Raw genomic sequence first — 26,284 nt, 5'->3', positions numbered from 1 at the left:
TCAATGGGTGGGGGAAGGAGAGACTCTGGAACTCAAAATCTTAAAAAATGAATGTTAAAATTTTTTCCCACGTAAAAATGTAAGTTTAAAATATGTATTGGGAAAATTTAACGAAATAAATACAAATCTGTTTTAAAATCCATGTTTTTAATGATTTGATTAAGGGAAGAATGGCCTGGTGACTTAGATGGGCAATTTTATATTAAAAAAAAAAAAGGACAGGGAGGAAAGAGGCGAACAACGAATCGAGCATCGGATCGCGCTAGGGAGCCTCGGGCCTGCTTGGGCTCCTCCTTCAAAAGAGGGGAGGAGGGAGGGGGAGTGGCCTATTCCAGTCACTCCCCGGATGGTCCAATCAGACTCGCGCTTTCTCTTTCAGCAGAGCCAATCAGAGCAGGAGGAGGGGCCTGGGAGGAAGTGGTAGAGAGGTTATGCCGGGGAGGGTGGAGTGGGACGTGGGACCCCCTGCTCCGGGTGAGTGAATAGCCGGCCGGCTGCCTTCAGAAAGTGGGGGCAGAGCCGGGGACCTTGGCGGGGAAGGCGAGGAGCTGGGGGAGGCATCGGAAGCCTCGTTGCTCTCTTCCGCGCGTGCACCTGAGGCTTTGGAGTGGAAGGGGGCAAGGGGGAGTTCACAGAGTATGGAGCGCTAGACGCTGCGGGTGCCGGAGGAAGACGAGACCGGGCTGGGTTGAGTAGGGGCGGAGGAGGGAGGGCAGGCAGCCTGGGGCAGGGTCCGAGAGGGGCCGCCGGCGCTGCGGGGCATGCTGATCACGCTGTGTTACCTGTACCTGTGGGCGCGCTGGGGGGCGCGGCCCGCGCGCATTATCCGCAGCACCGTGCGCAGGCTGCACCGCACCCGCTGCTCCTTCACCTTCTGCAGCAGCGGCGGGGGCAGCAAGCTTCAGCTGGAGCAGCCGAGGCCCAGCCCGGGGGCACCGGGGGTCCCTGAGGACGGTGTCTGCTTAAGGATGGGAAACCGAGTCTTCTTCATTGACGAGACCCAGGTAGTTTCTTATTCTTTCGGTTGAGTGTTGTGGGATTGGAGGTGGAGGTGGGCGGGGGGTGGGGACAGATTAATACAAGTTGGTATTGCTTAGCCTCCCATTATCAAGAATGGTATAGTGTTGGACTTGGACCCAGAAAGACTTGAGTTCCAATCTGTCTCCTCTTATTTCTCAGCTTTGTGGCCGTGAGCAAATCTTCGAGACTCCCGTCTTTTCATCTGGAAAATGGGGGTGATAATACCTATAGTACCTATCTCACAGGGTCGTTGTGAGGCACAAATTATGTGTAAAGCTTTTGCAAACTTGTAAAATGATACATAAAACAAAAGTGAGAGTTTTTATTATCGACTTGTGGAAGGGTGATTTTGTAATGTGACCTTTAACCATATTTACCCTAGCCTTTATAGTTTATGTTTATGTGAATCGTAGACACTTGCCACCACTGAAAATAAACTGCATTTGTTAGGAGCTCTGGGTTCATAAGGATGTAAGAGTCTGGAGTCGTGGAAATAGCATGTACTTGCACTTAGAGACTTTGTCATGCCATTTACCGGCCAGCTGTGTGACTTTGAAATAATTGTAAAGATATTTATACAGTTTATATGTTTCTTCAAAAGAAATTTTACTCTTGTTGGGCTTATGCCCGGTGTTGTTTAGGGAGCGGAATTGGAAACGTCTACAAACTATTTTCATTTGATTGAGGATCAGGATTTGTGTAAAATGCTACATGAAAAAGTTGGTGCTGAATCACTCAAAGGTAGGGCAGTGTGGTTCATTGGAAGGAACACTTCACGTTAGAGAACCTGAGGTCAAATGCCAACCTTTGTGACTTTGGATAAGTTACTTAATTTCTGTGGGCTTCAGTTTCCTTATCTATAAAATGAGAGAAGGTGAACTAGATGATCTTTGAAATACAAACCTTCCTCCAGTACTTCATTGTGGTATGGAAGTGACTCTGCTTTCTTGAAAGCTTGGCCAGTAGAGCACAGGTTCTGGCATTTCCCCTAGATCTGTAAAGATTTCATGCATTATCTTTACGACATACTGTTAGAGGACCAGGCTAGCCTGGCATGGAAAAGTTCATCTCTAATTTGTTAGCTACTAGGTGACAAATTCATTGACCATGATCTCTTGAAATGAAGAAAGATACAAAATGACACTCAGTCCTAAATGATCCCCTTGTCTGTTATTTTTGATGACCGAAAATGAGGCTGAGGGTACTTAAGAATTACAGTTTTAAACCAAATCTGAATATTAATTTAACTGTTGGTATGCTAAATGTGAGTTAAATATGTGTGTGCATATATATGTATATATAGCGACATTTTCATTGTAAATGAAACTGAATTGCTCAAGAAGTTGTAGCAATGTTCATATATTCTTTGTAGATACACAAATAGAAAAGTTGGTGGAGTTGGTTTCATAGAGCCCTAGGCAAGAAGAAATGTAATTTTCTGGGACATTCGATAGTCTTCCTTTGTACTGCTTATGATCAGCAAAAACAGGACAGTAAAGAAGACAATTGAGACTTAATATATTAACATCTGTTACACAGCATGAAAATAGAAGTTCCCTGGAGAACTCAAAGGGATCCTTGAAAATAAGTTAACTCATACATTGATTTTTTGATGACTTTAATGCAAAAGTAGGCATGGGGAGGATGGAACATATCTGTAACAAACTATTTTCGTAATCCATGACTGTGGAACCACCACATTTTGGGTTCTTAATGTTAGAGAGCAGCATTGTGGAATAGTAGAAAGAGTTTGAATTTGGAGTCAGAAGTCTTCTCTTCAAATTCCGGCTCATTGGTCTTAGTTTTTCCTGATCTGTAAAATGATGGAATTAGATGATATCTGAGGTTCCTTCTCAGTTCTGTATCATGTGATCTCAGGTGCACCATGAAAGGAAGTGGAAATGACATTAAAGAAGAAGGAAAGAACAAAGACCAGATCAGGCACACACAGGAGAAATCTTTGTTGATGACACAACATTGAGAGAGCAATTATCAAGTGTCTGCAAGAAAGGAAGATGTTAAATGGTTTGGAAAAATCACACATAGTCTTATTACCCATAAAACATCAGTTGAGAGGCACAAATATCAAGTTACTTCTACTTTAACTAAATAAAAAAATGTGCCCATTACCAGGAATTTGTTGGATTTTTAGTGTGGATTCAATAACTTTGAACCAAATAGCTGAATTAGTACTAACTAGGCTGATTTGGAGTACTTTTTTTCTTTGAATACTTCTTAGTTTGGCTATTCAATTAAAGCTAACATAGTTGGCCCTAAGGGGCAGCATGGTGGTGCAGAAGGCAAGACGTTACCCTATGATGTCACTGATCCTCTTTGAAATGAAGGGAGGAACAACATAGTGGAAGCGGTAGACTTCCATCAGTATAAACACCCTCTAGTGCACTACGTATAGATTATACATTGAGACTTAGTATACTGCAGCTGTCTTCAGATCTGGGTTTGCATTTATGGAAATGGGCCTTATACCTTAGGAGAAATTTATTGTATGTGTATTAATAGTCTATGAGCTGTAGAACTAGAAATCCTCTCCAGTGATAAAGATCACAGTCCTCTTGTGTCTGCCCATCCTATGTGACTCTTGACCCTTGTTCTTGTGTTGAAGACTTCCTTAGTATCTCCTGACATTTTGAAGGTACCTTTGAAACTCTCTAGGTGCACACCACATAATAATCCCATCTTTTCTTCCTATCACAGAATTTCCTTATTGGTTATAAGGTCAAATGGTCATATGCCTTTCTGTTGCTCTCTGTGTGAATTAATTTTTGGTTATTTGGAGACCAAGTCTCCCACTGTGGTGAAGGGGATCTAGTTCAGAGTCCAAACTGAAGAACTCCCTGTGGATGGTGAGGTGCTTTAGATAATCCTGTTGGTTGTTGACATTGTGCAAATTGCATTAAACTGTAGAACATTGCAGAATCTGCTGGAAGAGATGTGTAACCACTCAAAGGAGTTTGGTCTGATCATCTACATAGGAAAGACTGAGTGGTTGAAGAATGTCTATTGCCCATATTACAACATGCATTTAGAAGGACATTCTATAGAGTTTGTCCATCGTGTATATTTGGAACAGATAGTACATGTGGACAGTGAATTAGGTCTTAAGTTGAACAAGAAGAGAACAGGTTAGGATTGTCTTTAGGAAATTGCAGAGTTCTTTTAATGACTTCAAGGGTCCTGTGACATGGAATGCCCATCTTTTTGATACCAACATTATATCCATGTGCTATATAGCAATGAAGCAAATATATTTGTGTTTCTATCTATGTCAATGTTCTATGTTAATCAATGTACAAAATACACCCAAAAAATGGATTTTCAACAAGACTCTTAAAACCCTATGCTTAATTTTAGAAACACAGTTCAGTCTTGACTAAAATATGTAATTCCAATGTTATGCTTTTTTGAAATACCTTCCAAAGTGTGGGAATTGAGTGAAAAGATCTGTGACTTCGTTGGTGCTGACTGCAGTAGATTTGAACCCTTCTGTACCTTAGTTGATGGTTGTTTTTTGGCTATATCAACTCACGAAACCACCAACGAAATTATCTCGCCATTAAAATAAACCTCAATTCCAATGTTTATGTCTGCAAAAAGATCTTACAAAGATGAAAAGGCTCAGAATATAGGTCCAGAGAAATAATGAATCAACTTAGGTTTGTCCTAATTAGTCTCCCTGATGCAAATATACCCTTTCCAGTCTACCTCCAATCTACACAAATGCCAAAGGGATTTTCACAGGTCTGCCCATGTTACTGCCCTGCTCCATAAAATTCAGCAGCTCTCTAATATCTCTAGACCCAACTACAAACTTTATTCAAAGCCCATCATCACAGCCTGACTGCTTCCTGCATTTTCAGTCGTTTTATAGATGATTCTCCCTCTAGCCATTGGTCTTGTTGCCATTCCTCATGTGTGCTTAGCTTCCTAGGCCACTAGCGGGCCTGGGATCAGGACTACCTGAGTTCAGATCCAACTTCAGACACTTACTAGCTGTGTGACCCAGGGCAAGACGTTGAACCTCTGTGTACTTCAATTTTCTCAGCTGTAAAATAGTGATGATAATAATAACACCTATCTCCACATTGTTGTTAGAATCAAATGGGATGATATTTATAAAACATTTGCCATAGTTTCTAGAACATTTGTTGTTGGTGTGTCCTGCAGTGGATGACCTTGGTGTCTTCAATGCCGGACCAAGCTCCAAGTGCTTCACGGTGCCTGCTTCAGCCACATTCATGGCCGTAATGCCATAGTTGCTGGTTTGTTTCCCATATAGGCCACCTAATGCAATACCTTATAATACATAAAGGGTGCTTAATATCAAATACTTGTCATTTGATAGAATAATCCTCAGACGTTAGACAATCATTATTTCTCTGGACCTATATTCTGAGTCTTTTCATCTTTGTAAGATCTTTTTGCAGACATAAACATTGGAATTGAGGTTTATTTTAATGGCGAGATAAATAGTAGTATTTTAAAGGAATGGAACTCTTCTGTCCCTATCCATAGACTCCATTCCCAGAAGGATCTCGTGACTGAGTTGTACTTCTGGATTAGTACCAAGTAGATATACCAGTGTCTAGATCTTATTGATCAGAACTATTTTATCTCTTCTATGAGTAGTTTATGGGAAAGAAGGCTCTGTATTGTATCTGGTTCTGTGATGGGAGAGCAGCTAATGCCACTGATTGTAGAAGAAAAACCACTGAGCTTAACACTTCTCTTTTTTATGTTGGTCAGCAGACATTTATTAAGTACTTACTACATGTGAGGCACTGTGCTAAGCATTGGAGATACAGAGAAAGGCAAAACAATGGTCTCTGGTCTCAGAAAGCTCACTCTCTAACGGGGCTAGGGAGACAATATGAAAACAAATAATATACGTACAACATACATACTGTGCAAATGTAGGGTAATCTCAGAGTTAAGGGACTAGATGCAAAAGGGATTGGGAAAAGCTACCTGCGGAAGATGGTATTGGAGCTGAGTCTTGACGAAAGCCAAGGAAGCTAGGAGTTGAAGGAGAGGAGAGGAAGCATTCCAGGCACGGGAGATAGTAAGTACAAAGACTTGGAGGTAGGAAATGGGAATGTGGCGTGTAAGAAATAGCTGATAGGTCGGTGTAGCTGGATTGCAGAGGCCCTAGAGGGAAGATTTTTAATAACTGATTGGCATCACAGGGTACATGAAGAGGGATTTGTCCTAACCAGGAGAAATGCTACCTCTTTATTTGAGACAGGAGTGAAGGAGGAGATAGAGAGGAGTGTTTTCTGACTGATATGTGGAGAAGGGGAGAAAGGTGAACTTTATACAAATGTTCATAATTTTTTTCAGTGTAGTATGAATTTATGTCCATAGCTCAGAGGTTTGGGGGAATTGGTGCCGTGGGAGGCTAGAGGGATGAAAAGGTTTGGAATAGTTGTTATAGTGGGTGAGATAGAAAATTGATTAGGGAATGATTTCCTGAATGAAGTAGAATGATTTCCTTGCTGCAGTAAGGGCCCAGTTGATATTAGATAACATACACTTGAGGTGGTTCTAGTCAGCATGGTTTTATTATTTTCTCTTGCTCTCTAAGCTTTCTGAATCTGCCCTTTCATAAATATGCCTATTGATTATCATTTTAAAATGTTTTTATATTTCGAATAGGAAAGAGAAGCTGGATGGAAACCAAGTTTTAGGACATTTTGCTTACGCACAAATAACTAAATATGCAGATAAGAGGAGGCTCTTGTAGCTATTTAAATTGGCATGGCTTAAAGAGTGGCATGTGAGAAATTGGTACTTCTCTCCTAAATTGAAGAGGTCCACACCTTGAGAGCAGAGATTGCTCCATATTTTTTTTTTTAGCCTTAGCACTCAGCATAGGTCTTGGCACATGGTAGGCATTTAATAAACATTTGTTGAAGTGAATTATCCATATTTATTCGAGTGGCTGATTTTTTCTTTTTTTCTTGTACAGGCCCACCTAGTTTTGTTGCTCTTTGCTTTATTGTGGTTTGCAGATGCAGCATTTTTTTTTTTTTGGTGCAAATTGAAGGTTTGTGGCAACCCTGTGTTGAGCAGATCTATTGGTGCCGTTTTCCCAACAGCACATGCTCACATCGTGTTTCTGAGTCACATTTTGGTAATTCTTGCAATATTTCAGACCTTTTCATTATTGTTATATCCATTATGGTGATCTGGGATCAGTCATCTTTGATGTTACTGTTGTAATCGTTGTGGGGCACCATGAATTGCACCCATGTTGGATGGTGAACTTAATCAATAAATGTTGTGTTCTGACTGCTCCAATGACTGACCATTCCAGTCTCTTCCCCCTCCTTGGGCCTCCCTATTCCTTGAGACACAACAGTGTCTCATAAAGCAACGGCTTTGAGGGTTTGAGAAGATTGACTTCAATTTTGGAAGAAGTTCTACAGAGGGTAAAATGTTATCAAATAGCATCGAATGCTACAGAGAAATCTTTTGTGGAAAGAAGAGTCAAATGATGTGGCAATTTAAGAAATTGCTACAGCCACCCCAGCCTTCAGCAACCACCTCCCTGATTAGTCGGCAGCCATCTCGAGGCAAGGCCCTCCATCAGCAAAAAGATTATGACTTGCTAAAGGTTCAGATGATGGTTAGCATTTTTTAGCAACAAATTATTTTCAAATTAAAATATGTGCATTGTTTTTGTAGACTCCATGATGTTGCACACCTAATAGACTACAGTATAATGTAAATGTAACTTTTATATGCACTGAGAAACCAAAAAATTTGTATGACTTAACTTAATTGTGGTATCTGCATTTTTTGTGGTGGTCTAGAACTGAACACACAATATTTCTGAGGTATGCCTGTACTCAAACTGCCTGAAACTGTACTATTGTAAAAATGATAATAGAAATATTGCAGTGCTATCTAACATCTTTTCCTTTTTTTCTCCTCTTTCATCCTAGTCCATTGATGACTTAAATAAGTGGGCTCTACTTCTTGTTTCTCCTTTTATTTATCCTGATGATGTCCTTGAAGCAGAACACATAGCGTTTGTGATAGAAAGCATTTTGCTACGAAGTCAGAATTTACCAACACCATTTTTCCCCTCAGAAACGGTGAGTGACATTTTTCTTATGTGTCTTGCTGAAGATTTGGGCTAATTAACTACTCAGGGAATAGTAGTAGCTTTAAGCATATCACTTAATATTCTACTGTAGTGCTATACATACCAGTAGCATGATGGAAAACTAAATTTAAGAAGGCAAATTGCTGTTGGAATTATTATATAGCCCACACCAACTTGGGCTACCCATTACCTGGCATATGCCACTTTAATGCCCTTTGTAATTACTGCTCTTTTATAAAATTGCCTCTGCCTCCTTGCTTTAAAGGAAACCTGGCTTTCCCCTCCCATTTCTCTTCAGTTGTAATCACTCTAGATTCACAGGTTCATGAGGAAGGGAGGGATACTTTTTTATTCCCCACTACTGTCTTTAGATTGTTTAGCTGCTGTTATCCCTCCCTGGCTTTTTCTCTTCAAAGGTTTTTGTAATTTACTTGTCCACTCTTCACATCCTTATTGTTGTCATCTACTGACTTGCAGGTCATGCTTACAAATTTTTCAGTGACTTTATTATAAACTTCCTGTCAGGCTGTTCAGAATTCCCTCTACTTGGAATGTCTTATCTCTGGTTCTTCACCCGTGGATTCCTTTTACCCAGTCTTTAAATGCCTACTTAAATGCCACCTCATCGAGAAAACTTTTCGTGATCCCCTTCAACTTGCACTTATTTTTCAAAAATAGCCTTTTTCTTTTTTTTTTATGACACTGTAGTTTTACATAACTCTTTACCACTTCATGTAGAAACCCCCCCCCCCACATTTAGATATAGCCAAATGACATAGCCAAATCCTATACCCATAGTTCTTGCTTCTTAGAGGAAAGTTTGTTTCCCTGTTGGTTCTAGTACTGAGATTGACTGCTACTATTACTACTACCGCTGCTGCTGCTGCTGCTACTGCTACTATCACTACTACTACTGACAGTTATAGTTGTTGAAACTGTTGATCTTTTGGTTCTGCTTGCTTTACTCTGCATCAATTTCTAGTTCTTCCATGTTTCATTGAAATCCTCCATGAAATTCATCATTTCTTGTTTTGCCTCACTTACATATACCATAGGTGAGGCATCTCCTAATTAATGGGCGTGCCTTCTCTTTCCAGGTATTTGCTACCATAAAGAGAAATTCTATGAATGTTTTGTTATTTACAAGATGTTTCCTTTTTGTCATTGACCTCCTTCTAGTATATATGTAGTAATGAGATCAATGAATCTACAGATACAAAACAGTACAGTGACTTTATCTAAGTTATCAATTGATTTCTAAAATGGTCTAATTCACAACTCCACCAGTAGTGTGTTAGTGTGCTTGTCTTCTTCCAATGTCTCCACCATTGACTCTCATTTTATCATTTTTAATGCACTTATGGGATATAGTACTATTATATTGTCTATTTGAGTATCTTCTCCCTCTCGTGCTGGGTGCAGAGACATTGTATGTTAACCTTGTATTTTTTCCAGTGCTTATCACAGTAATCTGCACATAATATATACTTATAAATGTTTGTTATATTGTGTATCTAAAAACAATTATCTTTTTTTTTTTTTGCTTCCAACGGGGTTCGTTTTATTATGAAGAAAATTCCAAAAATTTGCATTGTGACTTTTCAAATTACCAAAATCCTTGACAGCTTAAAGTATCTTTTCCAAACCACCCCATTTAGAAGCAAGGAAAGACATACAAGTGGTTCTTTGTAATGCTGCCTTAAAATGTTTTGTCAAAACCACAAATGATCTTATTGGAACATACCAGAGGTATTTAAATAGTCCAAGATGTCTTTTAACCATATACTTTACAAATAATTCTTGTGCACAGATTCCCATTGTGGTTAATTTCCAACTTCATGCTTTTTCCCTGTAGACAGAATTGCAGTCGCCCACCTACAATTATGAAGGACTAGCATTTTATTTAGCATTTTCTTGTGAAAACACCAGAGAAGTTCATCTGCTACCCAACAGTGGTTATATTACAGGCCTTTTTCCTCAAAGGTTTTCTTAGCGCTTTGAGTAAACTGCTCATCTTTTCCCCTTGCCTTATGGAAAATTTTAATACACGAGGGACACTATCTGGTATCTAATTAGATCTTTTTCCCTTTATGAAACACATGCAGCAGAAATATACGTATATAAGGACACTTTATCACTTTACACAAAAGTGATCCACCAATTCCAAACTCATTGATCTATTAGGAAGGCAGAATTTATGATTTCAAAGAGAATCTCATATGTGCCTGAAAGGTTCGGAACCGCAGGATATAAGGAATTCCTCTAGGCAGAATGCAGGAGAACTAAAGCATGTATTTACACTCCATAGTAACAGGCCCACAAACCAGCGTCCCCATTTTGATATTTTGATCAAAAGCTTCCAGGCCCAATAAGTCTGGCTCACAAGAGTAACCAGGAGGCCACAGAGAAGCGAGTTAGTATAAGGCAAAATCGTATACATGCTTCCCCCTCTACGGTAAGAAGATTACCCACTGGCCTCCAGTCATTGCTCAGCACTCCTCGCTCCACGTGGGTCAGCTCTGCTACCGGCAGCTCAGCCTCGGCTGTAGGCGTCTCTGGCTCCAACCGGAAAAGGAAAAAGGGGTCTTCAAGCTGTCCTCTCCCCTCTTATAGAGTTTTTGACATCATCAAGCACCACCTGAATGACCAGAGCCGATTGGTTCTTGAGCTGGCCCCTTCCCCTAGCGCAGACTAGGTTAACACCCAACAGGGCGTGGCTCTGGAGCTAACACCTCCCCCCAGCCAGCCCCAGGACTCATCACACAGGAAGTTCTCTGCTCTCAGGCCATGAGTCTCTGGACTTCCTACCCCGGAAGAGGTCACACAGGAAGTTCTCTGCTCCCAGGTATAGCCCAACGAAGCTCAATGAGGTAAGCTGAGTCACTCAAAGAAAACAAAGGCTGCTCTGGCTACAATTGAGCAGTTTCTGAGAACCAGCCACTGAGTGGACATGAGCTGATCTCCCTCTAAAACCACGTGAAACAAGTAAAACCTGAGTTTTAGATCAACACTTTGCAGAACCATCTCCCTACCACTTTTGCTTAGTGCAATAAACTTCCCATTTACTCTAAATTCCCATTTTCTGAACCCAAACAAGACCATGTGTTCCTTAAATGCCATTATAAAATTCATGGTTTTCACCAGTCAGTATTTGTTTCCTTGAGAAACCAGAAGCCCCCACGTGTTTAGTTTCTTATAATTTGTGCTGGACTCCTAACCTCACTGAAAAAAATGACAGAAAAAACCCGTACAGCCACAGGTTTAATGTTTTTCACTAAGTTTTCTACTATAGTTGCAGATCATATGTAGCACCCAATATCCCCACTGGCATTGGCCCTGACTAAGTGAATTTCACTGTTTAAGTGACAGAGCTATACCCAGTGCTTAGCAAAAATTTGACATTTCAGAGCATCCTGTGCTAATAGTGGCACTTGTCCAAAGCTGGTCTGGAGCACATTTGTTGTTTTTCAGTCTTTCAATTGTGTCTGACTTTTCATGACCCCATGAGCCATAACATGCCAATACTGTCCATGGGGCTTTCTTACCAAAGATATTGGAGTGGTTTGTCATTTCCTTTTCCAGTGGATAAAGGCAAAAGAGGTTAAGTGACTTGCCCAAGGTCATACAGCTAGAAAGTGCCTGAGGCTGAATTTAAACTCAGGTCTTCCTGACTCCAGACCCAGTGCTCTACCCACTGAGCCATCTAGCTGCCTCTGCCCCTCAAGATTAAGGAACCCTAAAAGTATCAGTGATGAGAACTCTCTTATGTCATCCTCCTTAAACAAAAGTAATCGAGACGCATTTGCTCTCCAAACCAACACATGTGACAGTGAGGTCTGTTCCCTACCTGATTAGAAGGGAACCTTCTGTTCCCTTCTAATACCACCTCTTTAGATTCTCTTTTTCCTTTCCTTTCTTCCTTTTTTTTTTTTCAGTAAAGCAAGAGGGATGAAAATTTAACCTGAGTTACAAGAACCAAAGATGGTGAAGGCCACAGAGGGAAGCAACCAGGATTAGCTAGGAGATTGCCCCTCCCTCCACATCCAATGTGCAGGGTTTCTCTCTCTCTCTCTCTCTCTCTCTCTCTCTCTCTCTCTCTCTCTCTCTCTCTCTCTCTCTCTCTCTCACACACACACACACACACAAACTGGATTTACAAAATTTATTCATCCAAGTTGGCAGAGTGGAGGGGTAGGATGGCATGGGGAGGAAAGCAGTGTCCAGATCAGCACAGACACAAGGCTGGCAGAAACTAGAAAGCAGCAGCAGAAACATCTGTGGTCACAGAGACATAATGGCATTAAAAATCTACATCTGGCATCAAAAACATTCTGGCCTACACTCATGAGACAGTAAAACTCCACACCCCACAGAGGACATGAGAATGTGCTGAGGGCCCTTGGCAGGTCCTCCTGCTTTCCCTGGGTGTGAGGAGACTGAAGAAGCAATCACTAGCTCCTTCCATCAGAGCTCCCTTTAGAGACAGCTCAGTGGGCTGCAGCAGTCTTCAGTTTGGTAGGTGATGGGTGAGGGGAGGGGAGCTTTTTGGCAAGGTGAGATGCTCAGGGCAGACTGCCTTGTGAAAGAGTCTGGTGCTTAGGAAGACCACCAAGGAGAAGGGGTGTAAGTGGAAGAGGTATGCTGTCTCAGGAATCTTTGTTTCATTAATGCTGATGATGAACAGAGGGAGGAGGATAGAGAAGAGACAGTCACTGATGAGATAAGGAGATTGGTTTGCTCTAAGGATGGCCGGGGGTGGAACATATCCAAAGCAGTAAGGCCAACTGCTTTCATTGTTGGATAATCGCTGATGTATTTCAATTCCTTTGTTGAACCAATGGTACTCAGAACAATATAATGAATAGAGAAGAGGCATATGCAGGAGATTGACCAACTGGTTAATGAGATGGATTGGGAATAGACTGACAAATATACCCTGGACCAGGAAAAGGGTTTGTAGCAAGAGGCTAAACAGTATGTTGGCAATGATCTTGCTGACATTTGGGAATGCTAGGGCTTCCTCCCAGATACCTCAAATGCCAGGTCAGCAACTTAACTGAACACAAACTGGGGGAGCACCCAAAGAACACTAAAGATAGAGGTGAAGATAAACTTGAGCCAGAGCCAGGCATCTCCATGCAGAGAGGGGTCTCTAACAATTGGAGCAGTTACTGACACAGGGGAAATACTTGATAAAACAAGGAGTCTCAGCTAGAATACTTCTCCATTCCAAGTATAGCGCTGGGAAATTCTGCTCACTATCCTTGCTTCAGGCTCCTGCTTTTGCTCCTTGCTTTGGGCTCTTTGGGCTAGAACTCTAGTTGCTCTTCTTCAACTCTTTTCTTTCCTCTTCTGTTGGATCCGACATCTAGTTTGGAGATGGTACGGATGCCCCAGATGGAGTCCTTGATTCCCTTGACCAGGTCATGGAGAAAAGTTTTCATGCTGTCAGAGATCTATACTTCTGCATTGCTTTTGCCACCCAAACTATTAACTAGAGGGAGAAGGGAAAAAATGGACCCCAAAATCTCTCACTGTGAAGAGCTTGGGAACATGGAGTCTGCCCATGGTCCCACTTGGCTCCCCTGGCTCTAGCTGCTGGCACTGCTTCTCAGACCAGGGCACACCTCCTGCACTGGACATACTTGGGCTACATGGAGTAGGCTCACTTTCTATTATCTTAAGAAAATTATTCACTTCTTGGGGTTTCTGATAGAAGCAGCATCTACTAAGGTTTCCACTATATAATCTAGACATATTTTCCCCTAAAACAGAGGTTTTAAAGCCATTTTTAATAATTTATTTTTTGCCTTATGGACCCCTTTGACAGTTTGGTGAAGTCATCTTTTCAGAATATTTTTAATGAGTAAAATAAAATGCATGGGAAATTACACTATAATGATAAAATACAAAGGAAACTATACAGTTAACAAAATATTAAAAAAAGTTCATAAATCTAGGTTAAGAACCCTGGCCCTAAAAACTAATGAAACTGACCTTGAGACTTAATTCAGAAGACTAAATCTTGAACTATAGGCATAGCTTCTTTTTTTAAAATTATTTTTTTCAAATGAAGATCCATCTTCTTTCCCTTATAACTCTTTCACATTCCCATTGAGAAAGCAAGAAAAACAAAATTTTCTGTTAGAAAATTTCCTGTACATTCAAGCAGAACAAATTCCTTCTTTGGCCATGTTAAATGAAGTTTGTTTCAGTCTGTACTCTTGAGTTCATCACCTCTCTCTCGGGAGGTGGGTAGCCTGTTTCATCATGAATCCCCTGGAATCATAATTGGTCATTGTATTGGTCAGAGTTCCTAAGACTTTCAAAGTTGATTATAATGTTTTGTATAAATCGTTTTTCTGGTTCTGCTTACTTGACTCTGCATTAGTTTATACATAGGTCTTTCCAGGTTTCTCTGAAATCATCCCTTTTATCATTTCCTCATAGCACAACAGTATTCCATGATATTCATATACCACAACTTGTTCAGCCATTCCCCAATTGATGGGCACTACCTTACTTTCTAGGTCTTTAACCATGCAAAAAGAGATGCTAAAAATATTTTTGTACATCCTTAGGGATAGTTTTGCTTAGGACTAATCTCTTCCTTAATCTACCCTTCCTCTTATTCCTCTTCTCCCTTTTCTCTTTTCCTTCTCGTTTCCCTGCTGAATGGATTTTATATTTCTGTGTTTTGTAATTTCTGCATTTCTATATCCAACTCTGTGATGTATATTTTTCCCTCCTTTGACAAGTTCAGATGATAGAAAGGTTCAAGTGTTACCTGATTCCTCCCTCACCCTTGTTTGTATAGACTTCTACTTGTGAACCCCAATCAAGGGGTAATTTTTCCCATGCTGTTTCTCTTCTCTTTTCTCTTGCCACCACAATGTATTCCTCTTCTCTCCCCTTTACATTTTTCTTTTAAGATCACGAAGATATACCAGAACCACTCCCAAACCCTCTGCCTAATAAAATTCCTTCTATGACCTCTGATGATAATAGGTGTTTCACATATATCATCTCCCCATATTAGAATGTAGGCAGTTTATCCTTAGTCCCTTATGACCATTCAGGTTTACCTTTTTATATTTCTCATATCTCCTGTGTTTGCACTATTGTGTCTCTATTATAGCTCTGACCTTTCCATCATGAATGCTTGGAAGTTCTCTATTTCATTAAAGATCTATTTTTTTTTTCTCCTATAGAATTATCCTCAGTTTCTCTGGTTAAGTTATTCTTGATAGTAAGCCTTTTGGAATGTCACAATGCAAGTTCTCTGTTCCTTTATAGTAGAGGCTACTGAATAGTATATGATCCTGAACGATTCCTTGGTACTATAATTCTCTTTTTTGGCTGCTTGCAGCATTTTTTCTGACCTGGAAGGTCTGGATTTTGGGTATAATGTTCCTGTGAGTTTTCATTTTGAGATTTCTTTCTGGAGGTAACCAATGCATGCTTTTTATTTCTTTTTTGCCTCTGGTTTTCAGAGATCTAGGTAGTTTTCTTTTATGGTTCCTTTTAAATAATGTGTTGAATTTATTATAATACCTTTAAAAAACCAATAGAAATATAGAAATTTGCATTTTCATATGCAATCGCATTTTTATGTTCTACTTTGTATGTGTGTAAGTGCTATTTTTTTGGAGGCGAAGGAGGTGTTTAGCTCAGAGTGAAAAAACCCCCAAAGCATTCTCAGTGGCTTTGCAGTCACAGGCACTAGTTCTTTTAGTACCTTAGGATAGATATAGATATATCTGGGCTTCGTGATAGAAACTCATTAAAAGCAGCAAGGCACACTGTTGTTTATTTAGCTTTCTTCTTCATATAAGTCATTTTTATTCTGTCCTTTGAAATATAAAGATTATTCTTCTTGGAAGTGAAAGCAGAAGCAAAACTATATTTGAGTAGTTCTGCCTTTTCTTCATAATCCTTTATCATAATCCAAACCAACCCAAGAAGTGTTCCTAGTCATACTTTGATCTTTCTCTTTTTCTCCCTCCATCTACTCCCTTCACCACCCTACCCAAGCATTTCTTTCCAAAGTCAGTTTGTTTTGAATATTCCATCTTCTAGCCCTATTCTTACTGGATAATATCAATTTTACATTAATTTTTTGTCACCTGATCTTTACTTTTCTCTACATTCCTTTTCTTCATAAAAGAAATGATCCATACAGTATATTTTGATTCAACAGATACTTTCCAACAAATACATAATCTTTTTTATAAATTACCTTACAAATTACCTTTATTGTTTCCTTAAAGTAGGGATGTATAATTAAACTACAGTAGTATAACACTAATATTGACCATTGTCTTTGACTAGAGTTTCATTGACTCTCAAAATTGACTTTATTTATACTATTGTACTCATTGGATACATTTTTTTCATTTGGCTCTGTTTTCTTCACTGGGATGTGTTTTCTTTAAATTTCTTTTAAAAAGTTTTATTGAGTCTCATTCTCCCTCCCCCCCGCCCCCATCCTTTACTGGCCCCAGGCAAAGGGTTCTTTTTTTAATTAATTTTTTTTGTTACATTTTCAGTTCCAAGCTGTTTCCCACCCTCCCTTCCCACCCTGCCTTGCCATCCTATTTCTTAATCTTCCCATCCTTCTAAGAGTCCTTCCCTTATCTTATCCCCTCACTCTATTATTTTTTACCTGCACATCCTTCTAAAAATCCCTTCCTTTTACTATTTATCCTCTTGCCCTCCCATTTCTCTGTTAGTTAAGAAGACTTTTCCCTCTTTAACCTAGTTCTGATGAGAATAAGGTCCTAGCACTACCAGCCCTCCACCCACTTCTACTCTCCACTGTAACAGTTCTTTCATTCATACCTCTTTTGTATGAGATAATTGCTCCATTTTACCTCTCCTTACCTAATTTTCTGTTTTTAGGATCATCCCATCATAATCACTCCAACCCAAACCTTCTATCTATGTATGTTCTTTCAAATTACCTTAGTAATGATAACATTCTTAAGAGTTACAGATAATGTTTTCCCATATGAGAAGTAAACAGTTTGACCTTATTAAATCCCTTATAGTTGGTCTTTCATGTTTACCTTCTTATGTTTTTCCTGAACAGATTTTCTGTTCAGTTCTGGTATTTTCCTCAAGACACCTGAAAGTCCTTTAATTCATTAAGTATCCATTTTTTTTCCTTGTAAGATTACACTCAACTTTGCTGGGTAAGTTATTCCTGGTTACAAACCCAGCTCCTTTGCTGAACATCATGTTCCATGCTCTTTGGTCTTTTAATATAGAAACTGCTAAATGTGTTATCCTAATTATAACTCCACAGTATTTAAATTGTTTTTTTGTAGTTGCTTGTAGTTTTTTTTTTTCCTTTACCTGGGAGCTTCAAAAATTAGTTATAAAGTTCCTATGAGTTTTCACCTTGGGATCTCTTTCAGGTAGTGATTGGTGTATTTTTTCCATTTCTATTTTACCTTCTAGTTCTAAAACTTGATGGTAATTTTCCTTAATCATTTCTTGATTCTTCTTTTTTTTAAAATTTATTTATTTAACATATTTAGTTTTCAGCATTGATTTTCATGAGAGTTTGAATTATACATTTTCTCTGCATTTCTACCCTCCACCCCACTCCAAGATGATGTATATTCTGGTTGCCCTATTCCCCATTCAGCCCTCCCTTCTGTCACCCCACTCCCCTCCCATCCCCTTTCCCCTTCCTTTCTTGTAGGGCAAGATAAATTTCTATGCCCCATTGCCTGTGTATCTTATTTTCTAGTTGAATGCAAAAACTTTTTTTTGTTTTTGAACGTCTGTTTTTAAAACTTTGAGTTCCAAATTCTCTCCCCTCTTCCCTTCCCACCTGCCCTCCCTAAGAAGTCGAGCAATTCAACACAGGCCACATGTGTATCATTATGTATAACCCTTCCACAATACTCATGTTGTGAAAGACTAACAATATTTTGCTCCTTCCCAACCCATCCCCCTTTATTGAATTTTCTCCCTTGACCCTGTCCCGTTTCCAAAGTATTTGTTTTTGATTACCTCCACCCCCATCTGCCCTCCCCTCCATCATCCCCCCCCCCCTTTTTTTATCTTCTTCCCTCTTCTTTCCTGTGGGGTAAGATACCCAATTGAGTATGTATGGTATTCCCTCCTCAGGCCAAATTTGATGAGAGCAAGATTCACTCATTCTCCCCTCACCTGCCCTCTCCCCTCCTCCCACAGAACTGCTTCCTCTTGCCACCTTTATGTGAGATAATCCACCCCATTCTATCTTTCCCTATCTCCCTCTCTCAATGTATTCCTCTCTCATCCCTTAATTTGATTTTATTTCTTTTAGCTATCTTCCCTTCATCTTCAACTCACCCTGTGTCTGCTCTGTGTGTGTGTGTGTATACATACATATACATATATACATATATACACACATACATATATACACACATACATATATACATACATGCACATTCACTTATATATGTATATATATATATATATATATAAACATATATATATATGCATATTCCTTTCAGCTGCTATAATATTGAGGTCTCATGAATCACACACATCATCTTTCTATGTAGGAATGTAAACAAAACAGTTCAACTTTAGTAAGTCCCTTATGATTTCTCTTTCTTGTTTACCTTTTCATGCTTCTCTTGATTCTTGTGTTTGAAAGTCAGATTTTCTATTCAGCTCTGGTCTTTTCACTGAGAAAGCTTGAAAGTCCTCTATTTTATTGAAAGTCCATATTTTGCCTTGGAGCATGATATTCAGTTTTGCTGGGTAGGTGATTCTAAGTTTTAATCCTAGCTCCATTGACTTCCGGAATATCGTATTCCAAGCCCTTCGATCTCTTAATGTAGAAGCTGCCAGATCTTTGGTTATTCTGATTGGGTTTCCACAATACTCCAATTGTTTCTTTCTGGCTGCTTGCAGTATTTTCTCCTTGATCTGGGAGCTCTGGAATTTGGTGACAATATTCCTCGGAGATTTCTTTTTGGGATCTATTTGAGGAGGCAGTCGGTGAATTCTTTCAATTTCTATTTTGCCCTGTGGCTCTAGAATATCAGGGCAGTTCTCCTTGATAATTTCTTGAAAGGTGATATCTAGGCTCCTTTTTTGATCATGGCTTTCAGGTAGTCCAATAATTTTTAAATTCTCTCTCCTGGATCTATTTTCCAGGTCAGTGGTTTTTCCAATGAGATATTTGATATTGTCTTCCATTTTTTCATTCCTTTGGTTCTGTTTTATAATATCTTGATTTCTCATAAAGTCACTAGCTTCCACTTGCTCCAATCTAATTTTTAAGGTGGTATTTTCTTTAGTGGTCTTTTGGACCTCCTTTTCCATTTGGCTAATTCTGCCTTTCAAGGCATTCTTCTCCTCATTGGCTTTTTGGAGCTCTTTTGCCATTTGAGTTAGTCTATTTTTTAAGGTGTCGTTTTCTTCAGTGTATTTTTCAGTATTTTTTTGGGTCTCCTTTAGCAAGTCATTGACTTGTTTTTCATGATTTTCTCGCATCTTTCTCATTTCTCTTCCCAATTTTTCCTCTACTTCTCTAACTTGCTTTTCCAAATCCTTTTTGAGCTCTTCCATGGCCTGAGACCAGTTCATGTTTTTCTTGGAGGCTTTTGGTTTAGGCTCTTGCACTTTGTTGACTTCTTTAGGCTGTATGTTTTGGTCTTCTTTGTCACCAAAGAAAGAATCCAAAGTCTGAGACTGAATCTGGGTGTGCTTTTGCTGCCTGGCCATATTCCCAACCAACTAACTTGACCCTTGAGTTTTTCAGTGGGGTATGACTGCTTGTAGACTAAAGAGTTCTATGTTCCACCTTTGGGGGGGATGCACCAGCTCTGCCACACCAGCACTCCTCCTTCCCTAAGAACCCCCAACCCGGACTGAGCTTAGATCTTCAGCAGGCTGTGCACTCCTGCTCTGATCCGCCACTTAATTCCTCCCGCCAGGTGGGCCTGGGGCCAGAAGCAACTGCAGCTGTAGCTGCCCACCTTTGCTGCCCCGGGGGTGGTGGCCGAACTGGGAACTCCTTCTACTCCCGCAGCTTTTCCCGCTAACCTTCTCTGTTGTCTTTGGTGTTTGTGGGTTGAGAAGTCGTAACTGCCGCAGTTCACTGATTCAGGGCGCTAGGGCCCGCTCCGCCCGGCTCCTGGACTGGTTGGTCTGAGCCGCTCACACTGGGCTCTGCTGTGCTCCGCTCCCAGCTCCCAGCTCCCAGCTTCCAGCTCCGTGTGGGATAGACCTCACCCAGAGACCATCCAGGCTGTCCTTGGCTGGAGCCCTGCTTCCCTCTGCTGTTTTTGGGTTCTGCAGCTCTAGAATTAGTTCAGAGCCATTTCTTATAGGTTTTTGGAGGGACTCAGCGGGGAGGTCACGCCAGTCCCTGCTTTCCAGCTGCCATCTTGGCTCCGCCCTCTTGATTATTCTTAATAATTCCTTTTTTGATCATAACTTTGAAGTAGTCCAGCAATTCTTATATTGTCTTTCCTTGATTTGTTTTCCAGGTCAGTTTTTGTAATGAGATTGTTCACATTCTCTTCTATTTTTTTTAATTCTTTTGATTTTGTTTTATTATTTCTTGTTGTCTTACGAAATCATTATCAAATGTGGCCCATTAGCTTACCCTTGCTCAATTTTAATTTTTATTTTCTTCCGCAAGTTTTTGGATCTCTTTTTCTAGTTGGGTGACTTTCTTTTCATAGTTTTCTTGATTTTCTTGCATTACTCTTGTCTTAGAATGGACAACTGCTTTTCCCTGACTTTTACTTATTTCTCTAGCTCTAAAGTTCACTTTGAGGCACCATTTTAAATTATCTGTGGGGGAATTTGAGAGAACCAGGTAATTTCCTTATTATGCCATCTTTTATTCTTTTTTTATATTACTGTCATTTCCTGATTTCCTCACCATCCAATACAAATATTTCTTGTAATGAAGAGGTACAGTTAAGCAAAATAAGTCAATACACAGGCCATGTTTGATAATTCATGTCTTATTCTACACTTACATTCTACCACTTCCCTGACTTGAGGCAGGAGGCATATTTCATCTCCCATTAGAATATGAGTTCTTGGAGAGTGTGGATTGTTTCATGCTTTGACTTTGTATCCTCAGTACCCAGCACAGTGCCTGATACATAGTAGGTGTTTAATAAATGTTTGTTAATTGATTCAGCATCAATCCTCTGAAGTTATAGTTGGTCATTGTATTGATCAGAGTTATGAAGTGTTTAAATTCTATTTTCATTTATATCACTGAGGTCATAGAATAAATTTTTCTTATGGTTTTGCTTACTTCAGTCTGTATTAATTCATAAAGTTTAGCCAAATGTCTCAGAATTCCTCATATTCATTATTTTTGCGATCATTGTTGGACATCCACTTTACTTTTAGCCCTTTGTTACTTTAAAAAGCGCCATTATAAATATTTGTGTATATACACTTGCATTTAACCATTATATTTGACCTCTTTAGAGTATATTGCCCAAAGGGGGCTCTACTCTGGATTTGGACAGACTATTTTCATTTGGGGGAGGGGCATGAGCTCTCAAATAGGTCTCAAATTTTTTATTTCTCTCTTGCCAGTTGGTCCCATCCAGAAGTAGAACTTCAAGGAAAATCCACACCCCCCCCTCCCAAATGCTAAAATATAGCCCATGTCTAGAGTCAAAATATTTGTAACTTCCAGAAAAGGTACTCTGAACAAAATAGGTATTAGGTACAGGACAACAGCTTATTTTCTTTACCATAGAGAATGCTTAGAGGAGAAAAGATTCATCAAAATATATCAACAAATATAGCAACATAATGAATTGCACTTATTATGCTCTCCCAGTAGGTAAAACAGTTTTTGTGGGGTTGCTGAACAGATAGGATATATTTTTTTCATTGACTTCAGATTTATATTTTTTGGGCAACTCACAAAGCTGGGTCTTCTGGCTAGATGGAGAACCAGGCATGGTTTTTTATTTTTCAGGTTTCGGAATGATTCTATCAGTGGTCATCTCCTGTTCTGAGAAGCAGTGCTGATAGCAAAATTATGTCCACCTGGACAGCTAACATCCAACCTAGAAACTCTTGGACTCATAAGTTTAGCAGCAGTCCTGGAAATGCATATACCTAGGTGAGCCTGTATTCCTGTCAATTTTCTCCTTTATGTTTTCTTTTTGGAGACAAGTCACCAACTAGTGATCCAGAGAAATAGACATTTCCAGCCCTGTTGCTAAACTCATGAAGAGAAGATGAGCACTGGTAGAATCATTTGAAATATAGAGGAATTTCCAAGAGGGGAATTTCTTCATGTCTCTTTCACTCATCATCTCTAATACTACCTTCCAGGCTGGGTGCATAGAGGCCAGTCAGGTGTTGCATATCCTTCAGGGATGAGCCAGAGTGCATATATAGCTCCATGCTTCCTTTTGACAAAGGTCAATTAACATTTTTCTTTATGGCTTTGTTTATAACTGTTTTCTTGTCATTGTTTTCTTCTGAGTAAGTGTCCTAGTCTAACCTGTCACCATAGTAGCTTTTTATGGTTCTTTTTCGTCTTTATGATCAGGTTCTTTTTTTGTTCTTTGCTCATTTTTTCCCAGCCAATTTCTTGACTTTGAACTTTATGTTAAAGTTGGATTTTGCTCATCTAGGGGTAGGAAGACACTGTCCAAAGCTTCGGACTTTTTTGCACTGCTGCTTTCACAGCTAGTTCTGGGCCTGCTTCCAGGGTGGTGTTATCCGGGAAAAGATGTGGTCACTGCTCTCCTGGTCTGCACTGTGGTCTTTACCCAGGAAAGGCCCTTACTCCCCTGCAGCAGCAAGAACTTGTGTTCCCCTCAGCCCTTGAACTGTGACCAGGTCCCTTGTTCCCTTGCCAATGCAAGCCTTCCCCTCTGCCTCAGAACTGTGATCTGGAACTGCATATAGCCGGTGTTGTTGCCAAACAGCTTTCTGGTCCTCTGCCCAGTTCCAGCACAGGGTCCCTCATGCGGCTCTTTTTCTGACCAGCTCTCCAGTCCTCTTACTGTGTCTGGGCTGAGAGTTCCTGAAGCTGCTACTGCTGCTGTTACTGCTTCCAGGGCCCACCATTGGTGTTGCTGCTGTGTGTGCCAGGCTAGCCCCAATGCTGGTATCACAGACCTCTCCTTTGGACCTCTTAAGTTGTCTTGGGCTGGAAAAATTTCTCACCCCAATGTTTTGTTGGCTCTGCTGTGCCAGAATTCAATTTGATGAATTATTTTAAAGTTGTTTGGAGAGGAATGTTGGGATAATTCTCTGCTGCCTCTACTCAGCCATCTTGTCACTGCCTTATGATTTCTTGAAATATGATATCTAGGCTATTTTTTTGGTTGTGGGTTTCAGAAAGTCCAGTGATATTTAAATACCTGAACTCAATCTGTTTTTCAGGTCAGTGGGTTTTTGCAGAAATACCTTATATTTTTTAAAATTTTTTTTTTCCATGTTTTAACTTTGTTTTTAACACTTCTTTTTATCTCCTGGGGTCATTAACTTCCTAGGTCTATTCTAATTTTCAGGGAGTTTGTTGCTTGAGCAAGATTTTTGTACCTCTTCTGACAAGGTGTTAATTACTCTTTCCAAATCTTTTTTCCCCCATGGTTCTCAGTTACTTTCCTATGTTTTGGACTTGTGTTGAAGCTGGATTATCATTATTAATATTTTGTGGCTTTGCTTGTAGATATCCTGGAGCCTTTTTTTCCCCTAGATTGAGTGTCTTTAGCCTCACTAATGGCTCTTTATGGTAGGAATTTTTTTTTATTTGCTCATTCTTCCAGTCTGCCTCCTGACTATGGACGTATGTTAGGCCTAAGCTCTTTGTTCTTCTGTGGAGAACACCTCGCTTTAGCTTTGTCCATGTGAGTCCTTCTGCTGCTTTCTGGGGTATTGAGTGTTATGTTATATCAGAATTTCAATGTCAACTCAGGCTGCTGACCTGCAAGGTTTCAGTGTTCCCATAGTGGCGTGATCTGGAGCAAAGTCTGATCATGGCTGTCCTTCCCTGCGCTCTGCAAATTTGTGTTTGGGTCTGCATAACACTCTTGCTGGCATTCCCCTGATTGGGAATTTGTGTAAAATGCTGCCAGACTAGAAAACTCTGCAGGTTCAGAGTGATAGGATTGCAGGCTCCTCTGTGTTCTGGGATTTCTGCCCTGGTTATTCCATGGCCAGCTTCAGACTGGGCTAGAAGCTGAAACTAAGACACTGTTCTGCTTCTGAGGTCAGAGTCATACATTTCTATCTTTCAAAATACTTTATTTTTTTCAATTACATGTAAATATTTTTAACACTTGTTTTTTAAAATTTTGAGTTCCAAATGCTTTCCTTACCTTCCTCCCTCCCCCTCCCCCACATTGAGAGGGCAAGCAATTTGATACAGGTTATACATATTCAGTCTTGCAAAGCATATTTCCATATTAGTCGTGTTGTGAAAGAAAACACACACATACACACACACACACACAGACACATTATATAGGAATGCTCATTTTGAGTTCATAATTTTAAAAAAACCCAGTAGATATCTTTTGTTTATCTGGAGTATGTATCCAAGAAAGAGAATTTCCCAAGATTCATCGAAATGATGATAACTACACATTTCTGGTCATTCACGTGAACGCAAATGGTACTTCAGTAGGAACTCAAAACACATTGCTAATGATTGGTAATGAACTCTCGGGCAAGAAACCGATGACTGTAGGGACACAGGTTGTTTTTTCCTCGTTGTTGTTCATTGAAGACAAGGGATATAGAAGAGAAAAACTAATATGGGGAAGTAAATACCTTGTTAAAACAGTTGGTTATCTGAGAATGGGATTTGGATTTCCAGATTATTGATTACAACATAGGATTGACAGATTCTTGGCTAGAGGCAATGTATGCCTGACTGACCATACATCTGACATATCAATGTATTTGCCAGGCGTTTTGCAAATCAGATTTTAAAAAATCTTTAAAACAAAAAGGATGGGGGAAGGAGAAGACTATTTACATATCCCCAAAGTTACATATTATAGAAAGTAGATAAAAAGAATGAAGAATAGAAGCTGAGATACCCACAAATTGACAAAAGACAAGTTCAAAGAGGGAGTAAGTGGTGAAACTCAAGATCTTACTCCTTACTGCCTACATATAAATATTAAAAATTGGAGCAACAAGTGAGAGAAACTAAAGTGAAAGGAAGGGGCAGATTTAACCTCATAACTATCACTTAGACTTAGTGGGATGAAATTTATGACTATCACTCTCAATGGGTTGAGAAACTATTGTAGGCTTCCTCATGGTACTCTCAGGCTCAGGCATGCTTTAGTGGGCAAAGTCCCAACACAAACAGAAAAAGTCCAAATGAAGTTCTCTTGGGGGTGTGCCATTCTCTCCACACTGCTCCAGCCCCTGCTTCCAAGTCCTGAGGGGTGACTGGGCAACAAAGCCAACAGGATGGGGTCTTTGGGGGTCCACGGCACTTCCCCTCACCCACCATAGGCAACTCCATCCTCCCCCTGGGTCCCAAACCTTCCCAGGAGGATGCAGCAGAAAAGTACACTCAGTGCTTTGCAGCAAAGTTTTTATCTTGCCCCAGAGCTGAATTCTGAGCTCCTGGGTTCCTCCTCCTCTTGCAGGAGCCAGCCTGAGTTCTGATGCAGACAGCTGTCCATCCCTGCTCTCATCTCACCAAAGTTGCCACGCAGGCAGTTCTCTGCTCCTCTGCATTCTTGGAGGTCTCCTCTGCGCTCTCTGTGCTCTTGGAGAGCTCTTCCCAGTCCTGCTTCATGGCTCCACAGAATCATAGCTGCCACAACTGGGAAACAAACAATTATCCCAGCCCCCATACTTTCCTTTTAGTTTGCAGATCCTGCTGACTGTGCCATTTTGTAACAACAGTGTTACTAGCAGCTGTTATGGAGGTGTAAGACCAACAACACCAGCATACAGGAGGGCCTCTAGCACAGGTTTTTTGATCTGCTTTTCTAAGGAAAACAACTTTAAGGGGTTTACAATCTCACTTTGATTAAACATACCTATATCATTCACTTAGTTAAGGGGAAAAAGTCAGCACCCTGAACTTCAGAGAAAACACAAACAGAAATTACAAGCAGAAATTATATAAACAGAGCAAATAACACAAAGCAG

General features: G+C 40.1%; 1 protein-coding gene and 1 pseudogene across 2 annotated transcripts in view; one reads left to right on the top strand and one right to left on the bottom strand.

Annotated features, from left to right (window-relative positions):
* Positions 1–451: 451 nt before the first annotated feature.
* Positions 452–26,284, top strand: part of HLCS (holocarboxylase synthetase) — a 242,428-nt gene continuing 216,595 nt past the window's right edge. The window contains exons 1-2 of one of the 2 annotated variants that reach the window (XM_036744985.1): positions 452–474; positions 7,986–8,138. Coding sequence is in view for 1 of the 2 variants with exons in the window: in XM_036744984.1 (XP_036600879.1) it covers positions 762–1,004; positions 7,986–8,138 (396 nt within the window). In the remaining variant the exon portion in view is untranslated. Of the gene's footprint in view, positions 475–731; positions 1,005–7,985; positions 8,139–26,284 lie in introns of those variants that run through there. The other variant, XM_036744984.1, reaches the window with a different exon arrangement.
* On the bottom strand, positions 12,637–25,925 carry LOC118840206 (annotated as a pseudogene).

The sequence above is a fragment of the Trichosurus vulpecula genome, chromosome 2 (genome assembly GCF_011100635.1).
Source record: "Trichosurus vulpecula isolate mTriVul1 chromosome 2, mTriVul1.pri, whole genome shotgun sequence".
Classification (NCBI taxonomy): domain Eukaryota; kingdom Metazoa; phylum Chordata; class Mammalia; order Diprotodontia; family Phalangeridae; genus Trichosurus; species Trichosurus vulpecula.
Note: the sequence above shows the minus strand (reverse complement) of the source record. Positions and strands in the feature narration are given on the sequence as shown.